This window comes from Gobio gobio (assembly GCF_949357685.1).
Source record: "Gobio gobio genome assembly, chromosome: 3".
Classification (NCBI taxonomy): Eukaryota; Metazoa; Chordata; class Actinopteri; order Cypriniformes; family Gobionidae; genus Gobio; species Gobio gobio.
This window is the reverse complement of record NC_137099.1, coordinates 12,841,514-12,853,989: the sequence shown is the minus strand read 5'-3', so window position 1 is coordinate 12,853,989 and position 12,476 is coordinate 12,841,514. Positions and strand designations below refer to the sequence as shown.

General features: G+C 40.1%; 1 protein-coding gene across 1 annotated transcript; it reads right to left on the bottom strand.

Moving 5' to 3' along the window:
- Nucleotides 1-910: 910 nt before the first annotated feature.
- Nucleotides 911-12,420, bottom strand: alkbh5 (alkB homolog 5, RNA demethylase). Its single transcript, XM_079813626.1, has 4 exons — nt 11,220-12,420; nt 9,455-9,535; nt 9,239-9,364; nt 911-2,765 (listed from the first exon to the last, which is right to left on the bottom strand). Exons 1-4 carry the CDS (start codon nt 11,891-11,893, stop codon nt 2,588-2,590), a joined length of 1,059 nt encoding a protein of 352 aa, XP_079669752.1. The 5' UTR covers nt 11,894-12,420; the 3' UTR covers nt 911-2,587.
- Nucleotides 12,421-12,476: the final 56 nt, after the last annotated feature.

The following is a 12,476-nucleotide window of genomic DNA, read 5'->3' as shown; positions in this document are numbered from 1 at the left end:
TCCAGGCAATTATCTGATTAAACGTTGATTAAAATTAAGATACAATTTATACAAAACGAAATTCTCATTAAAGAAATGCTTTCTAAGCAAAATCATAAAAAATTTCGTTCAAAATTATTTCTGACTTTCTGTCTTCTGACATATTGCGCATATTTTCACTTTTCATAATCAATGTAGCCTAGATTGAATTTAAAAATAACGTTATAATATTTAAACATAAACAGGAACTTCCTGTAAATGGTCTGAAAGTCCGAACCATACAGAAAATGCTTTCACACTAGAAACGAACCGAACCTTTGTTCAGTTTGATCCGGACCGAGACTACCTCTTTTCGTCGGACCAAATGTCGTCTGTTTGGTCCGGACCGTGGTACGGGGGAGGTTTCACACCTGCAATTTTGATTCGGACCAAACTGAAAAGTCCGAAAATCCGGACCAAACAAGGTAGGTGTGAAAACGCCCTTAGTTCCAGTTAAAGGAACTCTTAATGCTTCTGAATGGCAAGACATTTTGGACAATTTCATGCTCCCAGCATTGTGGGAACAGTTTCGGGATGGCCCCTTGCTGTTCCAACATGACTGCACCAGTGCACAAAGCAAGGCCCACAAAGACATGGATGAGTGAGTTTGGTGTGGAGGAACTTGACTGGCCTGCACAGAGTCCTGACCTCAACCCTGATAGAACACCTTTGGGATGAATTAGAGCGGAGACTGAGAGCCAGACCTTCTCGTCCAACATCAGTGCCTGTACTCACAAATGCGCCTCTAGAGGAATGGTCAAAAATTCCCATAAACACACTCCTACACCCTGTGGAAAGCCTTCCCAGAAAAGTTGAAGCTGTTATAGCTGCAAAGTGTGGGACAACTCCATGTTAAATCCTACGGATTAAGAATGACGTTAAAGGCAGACGTCCCAATATAGTGCATTTTATTGCTGCGTATTTGGTTTTACTGTTCAATGCGGAAAATAAATATAACGTACAGTTCTTGAAAATAGTATATTAAAGATGCATTTGCATTTTAATGGAGAACCAAAGCACTCCAAATTGAATAATTCATTTGTGCATTAGCGCTTTTTGTTTGTAATATTGTAATGCCATATTCCATACTATCCAGAAACACAGTGATCAAGCTAATATTGTTTCCTGTGAAGAACTGATGGAAAGTTCTCTCATACCATCTAGTGGACAGTCACACATCCTTTCAACTTACAACCAGCTTGAAGAAATAACCTGTGGGATTTTTATTGGGTAACGATTCAAGATGGCATAGTGGCACAGAGATGAAACCACACTAAATCATTTCTGAACTAAAAAAAACAAAACAGTGCACAGTAGCAACCTATGAATATCAGAACTGGAGCAAAAATATAAATTTTCTGATGCATGTTAAGTTAAGTGTAGCCTAAACATGGTGCTCCTATTCTATATTAACGGAAAAAGCAAGTGAAAAAAAAGAGAACTTTCTCAAATAACAACAAACATTAGTAGTAAGAGTTTCAAGGAACAGTGAGTGACAATGTTTGGAATTTAAACTATAAAAGCAACAAATATGAATAATCTCCATTTAGTCCGTAGAACTGGAAAAATAAAGTATGAACATAGAATCTTCCCAAAAAAAAACACACACAGAACATCTCCATTTTTTATCTTTCATGCATTCAAAGCTACTCCATTTGTTTTCAACCTTTAAACAAAAATAGTCATGTGTCAGCCTCTTGTATACAAAGTAGTTTTTTTAGTCAAATGCAATTTTTCTATTGAACACCTGCAATGGGACAGACTTTATCTTTTCCTACTTGTTTTTCACTTCCATTCAATCTCAGAACAGTATGAACATAAATAAAATATAAACTGTTGCCATTATGACAGTCTCACACAGCTCTTGAACGGCAGCTGTAATGTTGGCATAAAGGAACTCTTTCCTTCAGAAGAATCAAAACAGCATGGTTGTCAAACAGATGTAGTTATCATGGCTATAGCACCCTTCACTGGGGAAAAAAGCTCTGAGAAGCCACGGTGTGGAAATCAAAAACACATTTTATTATCATGGTTTTAACTTAAGTCAGTCTGGCAGCATTAACAAAACTCACTTTGTCTGACTTTCAGGATTGTGCAAAAACAAAACATCTCTGTAAATGATTATTCGATGGCCTGTTCAAGCCAGAAACCAACAAAAATCTTCAAGCCAGAAAAGGAGCAGATCTCAAATCTACCTTTGAAATAGTTGACCAATACACATTTGTATTTGATATTGTTATGTGAATGAGCTATACAAGCATGACACTGGCGCATGAAGTTGCGAACTGTTGAATTATGATTGAATTCCACTAGTCAGTTTCGATGTCTTTTTATTCCATACATTTCCTTTAAATCACACAGAACAAAATATAGTGGATCTTAAAGTATCATTTTTGATATGTCGGAATAGATAGATCAAGCCTTTTAATAAGTCGAGCAGCCACTGTCTAACGTCCTTGAGGCCACCCACTCCGGAAGCATCTCTTCTACTGAGTCACTGTTGGCTTTCCACCCCCTTGAGCAAATGTAAAGGGGTCTGAGGAGATAAGCAGTGAGTTCTGATCGCGTCTCAGTGACGTCTCATTTTGACTCGTCGCGTGGGCGCGTGGTCGTGTGTGTAGCGTGAGCCCGGCTCTCTCTCTTCAGCTCTCCTCCAGGAGTTTTCTGAACTGCTGTCGCCATGACGTCTCTGTCGGGAGGAGAGGGAACGCCTCTGCTGCTCTTTGTCCATCTCTAAAATACGAGGCCTGAGGGAGGAAGAGAGCAAAATGCTTTTAGCAAAATGCATGTGTGGAATGTGACCACTTTGTTAGTCTTGAAGGGAATTCTGTCATCATTCATTCACCCTCATGTTATTACAAACCTGCATTCTGTTACTTTTTCCACAAAACATAAAAGGAATCTTAGAGCTGCTTTTTTTTTTTTTTTTTCAATGACTGTTCATAGTGACCCCAGCATAATGTTTTGCATAACGACATGAGGGAGAGTAAACAAGTATTCCTTTGCAGGGCCACTAAGCATTTTTTTGTTCAGCAGGGTGATTTGTTTTTGGACTTTATACTGCATCTTGCAAAAGCAAAAATCTGTTGTTACCCGTCACAATGTAGAAATACCCTACATGCTTATCTCGCTCCTACACGATCATTCAAAAGTATGGGGCCATTTAGATTTTTTAAGTAATTTCTTATGCTCACCAAGGCTGCATTTTTTTGACCAGAAAAACAGTAATTGTGAAAAATAAGTTTTCCGAAAAATGTTTTTTTGAGAATACATTTTAAATTCTAATTTATTCCTGTGACGCAAAGCTGAATTTTCAGCATCATTGCTCCAGACTTCAGGGTCACATTAGGGCTCCAGATTAACATTTGAGAGCAGTAGCACCAGTGCCACTAAAGGCTTGTTTCCACCGAGCGGTACGGTGAAAATTGTACTTGTACGTAGGGCTGGGCGATAAAACGATAACGATAATTAATTATCGCAAAATAATTGTCCTCGATAAAACGATAACCATTTGATAAATATTCGATATAATGCTTACGCGCTATGCGTAACGCTGCGCATGCGTTTTGCAGACTGGGCTTCTGGGTGCCGCATGCGGTGTTGTTGACAGTCACAGTGACAGGCTTGGAGGATTAGAGTGGAGTGGAGCAAGACAAATTTGTGATAGTGAAGAAAATTCAGTGCTCATGACCAGCTCGGAGGACACGGATATCGTCGACAAGAAAGGTCCCTCAACTTCAGTGGTTTGGAGATATTTTGGCTATTTGCAATCCGACATAAAACAGCGATGCGCACTGCTTATAGGTTCACCACACAGTAATATAATTTTTCAATGATCTTGCTTGTTCGAAGTTCTTCCATATAGCATTGACTCAAAATGTTTCTAAACCTTAAAGAGCACCTATCATGGCATTTAAAATGTTCTAAATATTGTTTTAGAAGTCCCCAACAACAGTTTTGCATGCATGCAATGACAAAAAAGACTTGAAAAAGACTTGAAAGTGAAACCCTGCCCTCTATTTAATATACCGTTTCACTTGGAAATACGTCACAGCACTGAAATAAGATCAGTTGCAACTTCCGGTTCACTGGGACTTTAAAAACTATATTAGGGAGTGCAATGGCTAATAAGTCAATAAGTGCTCCTCTGCTGCCATCTACTGGTTATAGTGGGCATTTCATGTCTTTTTTAAATCTTAAAGGGATAGTTCACCCAAAAACGAAAATTAGATGTTTTTCTGCTTACCCCCAAGGCATCCAAGATGTAGGTGACTTTGTTTCTTCAGTAGAACACAAATGAAGATTTTTAACACCAAACGTTGCTGTGTGTCACTCATATAATGCTTGTCAATGGGGTCTAATTCTATTCTACTTTCTAAAAAAACATGGACAGACAACTTCAAATTAAACCCGCGGCTCGTGACGACACATTGATGTCTTAAGACACGAAACGATCGGTTTCTGAGAGAAAACGAACGGTATTTATGCAATTAATTTCACCTCATATCAAACGAATGCTTCAGCTCTCCAGACTGCCATCACTTCCTGTCAGTGAGGTCAAATAGCAGCCGGGTCATAGATATATACATAGATTCCTCATTGGTGCCTGCGTGGATCGCTCGAATGAGGAATCTACGTATACATATCTATGACCCGGCCGGATTTTTGACCTCACTGACAGGATGTGATGGCAGTCTGGAGAGCTGAAGCATTAGTCTGATATGAGGTGAAATTAATTGCATAAATACCGATTGGTTTCTTTCAGAAACCGATCGTTCCGTGTCTTATAGAGCTGCAACTAACGATTATTTTTTCTGTCGACTAATCTAACGATTATTTTTTCGATTAGTCGACTAATCTAACGATTATTTTTCCAGATTAGTCTTATTATTCTTTTTTTACTGATTATTGTATTTCAATAGGGTAGTGAATTTGTATATTATTTTAACATGAAATCAATGAATGATGACAATATTAATTGTATTTCAGGAAGGGTAGTGTACATAGTATGCCATTTTATAATGAAATATATGAACACAAGAAGCTTTTTAAACATAATATATAATGATACTATTCATCATAAAATGTATACAGAGTAGGCCTAATTAGGAAAAGTTGTTTACTATAGTAGTTGAGTATGATTTACTTATTGATTTGTGTCAATAGTAAACGAAAATGCAATTGTATTTATCTGCAAAAGGTTCACATACAGGAGCTTTCAGCATAGTTTTAATGTATAACTAGTCGTCTATTTTGAAGATACATGTGCATAAACAACGACTAAAGCTGCCAGAAGTTTTTGCCCAAACTTCAAAGACATATTTAAATGATTAAAGCTAGAGGCATATCTTAACTTTAATGTTACTTTAATCATGCAAACTACCTATATACAACAAGTTATTATGCATATGTGTTTGGGACAGAGGGGAACCGGGTCGCATTAACAGGAGATATATGCAGCCCATAATAAATAAAAGCACGAGACATACAGGGGTCGGAGAAGAACCCCGGAAAATGTGACCGTCTGTTGCAATACACGCGCCACGGTTCAGCTGCGCGAGAGAACACTGGCAGCAGGGTTGCCAGGTTTACACAACAAAACCCACCCATTCGTTACTCAAAACTAGCCCAAAACAAGCCCAATCGCGTTTCGGGGAGGTTCTCTGGTAAACATCGCGTTCGGGGGGTTAAATATGTGTGTTTTTTTGCTTCAACCCGCGGACATGAGACACAGCCCGCGGCAACAGTGTAGAAGTAGCCCAATTCCGTGGGAAAAAAAGCGGACTTGGCAACACTGACTGGCAGTGTGAAAGCTCCCGCTCTCCACGCGCACAGCTTCTGCTCTGCTCAGTGTGAAACCGGCGTTACAGAGCGAACAAAGCACAGTTTTATTCGGCTTCTGTTTAAAGTACTCCCACACTTTTGAATGTCGCGGTCTGGCTTTATATGATAAATGATCATTTTCACTATGCCCGGGAACAGAAGCTGCCATTATTCTAGATCTTCTGTTCCATTCTAGAATGTAAATAATGTGCCGCCGACGCGTCGACGCATTTCACGCACGTCGACGTATTTTCGTAGTCGACGTCATCGACGACGTCGACGCGTCGTTGCAGCCCTAGTGTCTTAAGACATCAATGTGCCGTCACGAGCCGCGGGTTTAATTTGAAGTTGTCTCTCCATTTTTTTTAGGAAATAGAATAGAATTGGACCCCATTGACAAGCATTATATGAGTGGAGTATATAACGGTTGGAGTTAAAAATGTTAATTTGTATGCTACTGAAGAAACGAAGACACCTACATCTTGGATGCCTTAGGGGTAAGCAGAAAAACATAACATTTTCTTTTTTGGGTGAACTATCCCTTTAAAGTCGGCGTGAAACGGAAGTTGAGATTGTCCTTTTCTCCTTATTGTGACGTATATCCGAGTGAAACGGCTTCTGAAATTAGAGAAAAAAAAAATGTAGGGCGGGGCTTGATTTCGTCCTTCGGGAATTGATTGGATCGTTGGGCGTTGCTAACAAAATAGAGGCAAATTTGAATGCCAGTTTGCACTCAGTTGTGGAGGAAAAACTTGATCCATCTCTTACATTTCTTTTCTCTCTAAATCTTTTCTACATGTGTTACTGAGAATATTTCTTCACTTTTTGCTGGTTTATGCTACATATTTCACTAATTTTAAGCCTTTTATAGCTTTATTCTGTAAAACTTCTCTCAGCTCTCCCTGTAAGGGGGGGCGCTGTTCACATACGCTGCATTCCTAAGTGCGAGCAATCACGACAAGCGGATCGTCCGACTATATTGAGTACTTTTTACATAAAAAAAGCTTTTGTTTCTCATATATTTCTCCCTTTTTGACTCAAGTCCTTCCTGAAGAAGGTATTGATGAATATACTGAAGCCATAGCACATGACAGGAAGAGAAGTCGTTTCGAGGGGGGAGGGAAGGTTAACGTATTTGATTAAAGATTATAAAGGTAAATAATTTTTTTAAATGAATTAAGTGCACAGATAAATCAGTTACAGTAAACCCTACCATATTAAATATAAAAATACGAATTGTAAAATTTGATTTCATGCTGACTTTCAAATAAAATCATTTGCCATGTGATTGTTTTCCTACATCTTGAAACATTTAGTTTTACAAATGGGGACAATATTTGATTTATGGAAAAAAAAAATTTTTTGGTCATCACATTAAAAATTACATTTAAACTGGATAATATTTAGAGCCCTTGAAAAGTGCTTGAATTTCACTCTCACAAGTACAAAAACCTGAAATGCATAATGTAAAAACATTAAACTATTTCTTCCACAATACCATGGTTAAATGATTAAATGAGTGTTGGTGATTTGTGGATTGAAAAGCCTTCTATAACTTGTTCGTTCATGGCACAATGTTTCTCCTGGTCATCTCGCTGGATCTCCCAGCACTATGTAGTAATGGTGTTGTGTGATGGAGATCTGACCACGAGTAAACCTTTTCAGAAATCGCACTGCACTTTCAATGGTACGAGCTTATAAACGGTCCACGCTGCGCAACTCATCTCATATTCAACAGAAATGGCAGCTCTTATCAGTTGGGCAACGTGGTAGTGGCACCAGTCCGACCTCTAACAAAATTTAGTAGCAGGAAAAGTAGTCTGGAGACCTGCACATGATCCTTTAGAAATCATTCTAATATGCTGAATTGTTGCTGAACATATTGTTGCTCATTTATTTGAAATATATATATTTTTTATTACAAAGTAAAAGTAACATTTGATTTGAAAAGAAACGTTTTAATTTAACGAATCCTTGCTGAAAAACAAAACTTTAAAACTTATCCCAAACTTTTGAACAGTAGTGTATGATTTAATTACTTTGCAGATAATGGGGGTTACTAAGATAAACATTAGTATATCTGGCCATGTGATCTCAAGATGGCCGTCTCCATGAGGGGGGCTCCCCCCACAGCACAAAGTGGGATGTGGGATGAGTTTTAGTGGGTTACACTTTATCTTAAAGGGTTAGTTCACCCAAAAATGAAAATTATGCCATTAATTACTCACCCTCATGTCGTTCGACACCCGTAAGACCTCCGTTCATCTTCGGAACACAAATTAAGATATTTTTGTTGAAAGCTGATGGCTGAGAAAGGCTTCAGACAGGCCTCCATTGGCATTCAGTACATTCACACTCCCAAGACCCATAAAAGGCTCTAAAAACGTTGTTACAAAGTCCATTTCACCACAGCAGCTCTACAATAATTTTACGACGCGACGACAATTTTTGTACGCAAAAAAAAAATCAAAATCCAACTTGTTCTTGTTTTCCGTGTGTGCCTCCACGACGCATGCGCGAGAATATGACGCAGATCTGTTACAAGCAGAGGAAGACACGCGTGTCTAAGCTGTTGGATTCTACATTGATCGTGCTTTAGGTCTCGGCGTAGTGCTCAAAATGGGACTAAAGTGTGCATTTCATGGATTCCCGATTCCGCGCTACGTCATATTCTCACGCATGCGTCGTGGAGGCACACACGGAAGACAAGAAGAGGTTGAATAAAGTCGTTATTTAGATTTTTTTGCGCACAAAAACTAGTCGTCGCTTCGTAAAATTATTTTAGAGCCACTGTGGTGAGATGGACTTTGTAACGTCGTTTTAAGTGCCTTTTATGCGTCTTGGGAGTGTAAATGTACTGAATGCCAATGGTGGCCTATCTGAAGCCTTTCTCAGCCATCAGCTTTCAACTAAAATATCTTCATTTGTGTTCTGAAGATGAACGGAGGTCTTACGGGTGTCGAACGACATGAGGGTGAGTAATTAATGACAGAATTTTCATTTTTGGGTGAACTAACCCTTTAAGGTTTCCTTGTTACAGTGTAATTATACACTTAAGTACTGAGTAATATTAATTAACATGTACTTAGTTGCATGTATTTAACTGTCAGTACTACAATAAGTTCATGTAACAAGACGACAAATAAAGGCATGTTCCGCATGTACATACTATGTACTTATAGCAATTACAACTGGGTTATAACTAGGTACTAACCCCAAACCTACTCCTGAACCTAACCTCGACCCATGTAGTTACCTTATATAACCAGTACTTTCTTTGGTAACTACACTGTAAGTACACATACTGTAGTGTAACCAAATAAAGTGTTACCTTTAGTAGTAAATGCTTTTCCTAGTAGCACCACTTGTTAAACAGTATAAAAGACTTTGCAAGTACCTGTGTGCAGCATCTGGATCAGCCTTGCGGTGTGAGCGTTTGGCTTTGAGTATGTGTCGTTTCTCAGAAGAGTGGATGGATGGGCTCCGTGAATTGGAGTCCAAGCGAGGGGCATCCGACCTTGTTCTAAAATAAAACACATCAAGACAAATTATACACCCCCACACACGCTTCTAGAGCTTTCAAGAACAACTCTGAGTCAAAACCAGAGCTCACTTTCTCAGAATTATGACAGCTCTCCTCTCCTTGATGTCCTGTGGGCGTATGCAATGCGTGATGTCATCGGCCGCGTAGTCACTAAAAAAAAAAAAAATCAAAGCAATGAGCAAGAACTAAATACTTTACTATTATACGAAACATGGGAGAATTGTATGGCAAATGAATATGATAAGTATATCAGGGCTCCAGACTAACTTTTTTCACTAGGAGCACAGTGGCCCCCAACTGAAAATTTTAGGGGCACAACCAGAAATTTTAGGGGCGCACACCGTAAATCAACATGCTAACCAAATCTACTAATTTCCACTGTATTACTAATAGGGATTGGTATCGTTAAGGTTTTAATGGTATTACTACTCTTACCGATACTGCTTATCGATCCGGTACTTTAACAGTATTCTTACCGGTTCTTTTTATTATACTTTAAATATATATTTTTTTTAATAAAAAAATTAAACACAATTAAGAACATAATTAACATGGCTTTATAATCTGAAAAGTAAAATATCTATAGCAAAAGAAACCGCAAAGTTTGAACAAAAATATAAAACACAATTTATAAATGGACCAGTGTGCAGGCATTCAGAAGGTCTGCTAACATTAATATTACAGTAAAGAACAAACCTACAAAGAAATCTAATAAAGTAATGAAATGTAAAATAACACTGCATAGTTTTCACTGTATACATTGATAGATTAATGCTTATAAAAGCTTAAGTTATTAATTCAAGAGATGTGAATATTTTCTATTTGCCTTTTGTTCGATTCGAATTAATGGCTCAATCGTCAGCAGGTTTATTAGACGCTGCCCCTTTAAGACCGATCAATGTAGAACTAATAATATCATATTCTCCTATTTCTCCGAACTATTTACGCCCATTTAATATATAAACTGTTAAAATAACTACTCTCCAATCCGGTCATTTTGACACCGGCTATTTGTTGTTTATTTGATGGTTTAGACGCGCACACGAAGCCTAAAATATTAAGTGCAAGTCGGTCCATTTCGCAGCACACAAACATAAGCCGCCTTGAAGTTGGAAACAGCGTCTCTTGCGCGGATTATTGTGCATTTAATAGCTCTTTATTATCAAACACATCCCGCAGTTTAGCAACAGTAGAGAATGCAGTTTACAACAATCACTGATTCTGACGTTTAGTTTAGGTTTATGGAGAAATGACAGCGCAGCTGCGAAGGGAAGGATGAGCTCGACGGAACACGGCTATAGGAGTTTTACCTCATACCATCTTTTTATAATTCGAAGCAAAAATCGAAAATAAAATTAGATTAATATCACAGCACATCATTAAAGTTTAAGCAGACTAAACTTTTGTGTAGTTCTCTTGGCCATCGTCACTCATTAAGCTGACTGTGGTGTTGTGTTTGCTGTAGCTCATTCGCTTTCTCTCTCTCTTCTGGATTGCGAATGGCAAAAATGCATCACGGACAAATGGTTTAAAATTATCTCATATAGAAATGGCTGGCAAAGATAGAATTTGCCAGACATAACGTCTATCAATTATAATTAGTAAGTGTATTTTCTTAATTTCTCCAGTACCGACAGCAGGCAAATTTACTGGTCGCACATGTGCGACTGGATGTAAAATTCAGTCGCACACACTCAAATTTTAGTCGCAAAATGCGACCATTTAGTCGCACTCTGGAGCCCTGTATATACTACCATAGTATAAATCAAGCTACCATGGTATTACCTCACATGATAATATAATGTTCTGTAACAGACACTAGTAAGTTACCGACCTGAGGACGGTGACACTGCCGCGCCTCACGGGCAGGTGGAGCACGGGCTCGGACACGCGGATGGGCTTGAACTGGAACTTGCAGCCAAAGCAGAGCGCGCTATCGCTGAAGAAAGACACGGACACGATCGGTCGCTCGAAAATGTGGATGGGGTCCACGTGGGACACGATGCAGCCCCCGGGCTGGTAGTCATTAATCACAGCGCTATTCACGAAGCCCTCCGGTATGACGCCGTGCGTCACGAGGCGATCGATGACCAGCTCGTGCACCCAGTCCGGGATCTCGTCCACCTCGCCTTTGGAGTACAGCCGCTCCTGCCCGGGGCCGCGCTTCTCAAGCTGCGAGCCGTACGTGTAGCCCTCCCCGAAGAAGTACTTGTTCCGCAGGGGCGCCCGGTCCACCGTGTGCTCCCGGTAGAGCCCCTTGTCTGCCTTGGCAACCACCTCGTCGATCTTTGCCTCGATGCGCGCGCACTCCTCCTCAGTGAAAATATTCGCTTGCTTAATGCCGCTCTTCACTTTGCGCGCCTCCGCGTCCCGCCGCTCCTCGAACTCGCTCTCATCGTCATCCGACTCGCGGTATTTGCGCTTCTCGCCGTTGCTGTGCTCGAAAACGGTGTCCCTGTGCGGTGTCATCGACTTCAGCTTCTCCCGCAAATCCGTGAAACCGGCCATTTTCAAGAGCAAAGAACGAAATTTCGCGGCTAAATGTTGTTTATCCTGAATTTACATCAGGTCCCCATGTTTTAATATTAGTGTCGGTCACTAAAGTCGTGCGCGACGTGACCGAAGGCCTGTAGCGGTGCCGCCTGCTTCCTCTTGCCCGGTTGAAGCAAATTAAACCAACCAAAGTTTCCACTGGCCCATTCCACGAGCAACCCGACTGAATGTGTAACGCAACGCAGAGAGTGTGCTGTCAATCACAGGCGGCGTTTTCCTGCGGTTCAGTCCCATAACATTAGCACGTAGCACAGCTGCGCCACCACTAGCTTCCAGTGGACACAGCTTTATAGCGGCACGTTGTTTGAGTCGCACGCCTTCTGCTCACTACAACCGCTGTGCTAGTAAGCTTATTATAATATATCCAAGAGATAGTTGTTGTTCTGCAGATGCAGGATTGTACAGAGCCGTGGAGAGAACGTAAACTCGTGTAACCAAAACTGTTTTGTGTGCTGCGCATGCGCGTTACGCTTTGCACGTAGGCATGAGGGTCTGGTCCAGTGACAGCCAATGAGCGACGCTATCAGCTGTCAGCAAA

Bases quoted from the DNA above. Each gene is read 5' to 3' on its own strand.
- alkbh5 (XM_079813626.1), bottom strand. From the start codon at position 11,893: ATGGCCGGTTTCACGGATTTGCGGGAGAAGCTGAAGTCGATGACACCG. The intron at 9,536-11,219 runs GTCGGTAACTTA...TTTTTTTTTTAG, and splicing joins GGCAGTGTCACCGTCCTCAG to TGACTACGCGGCCGATGACA. The intron at 2,766-9,238 runs GTACTTGCAAAG...TTCCTCCCTCAG, and splicing joins GATCCAGATGCTGCACACAG to GCCTCGTATTTTAGAGATGG.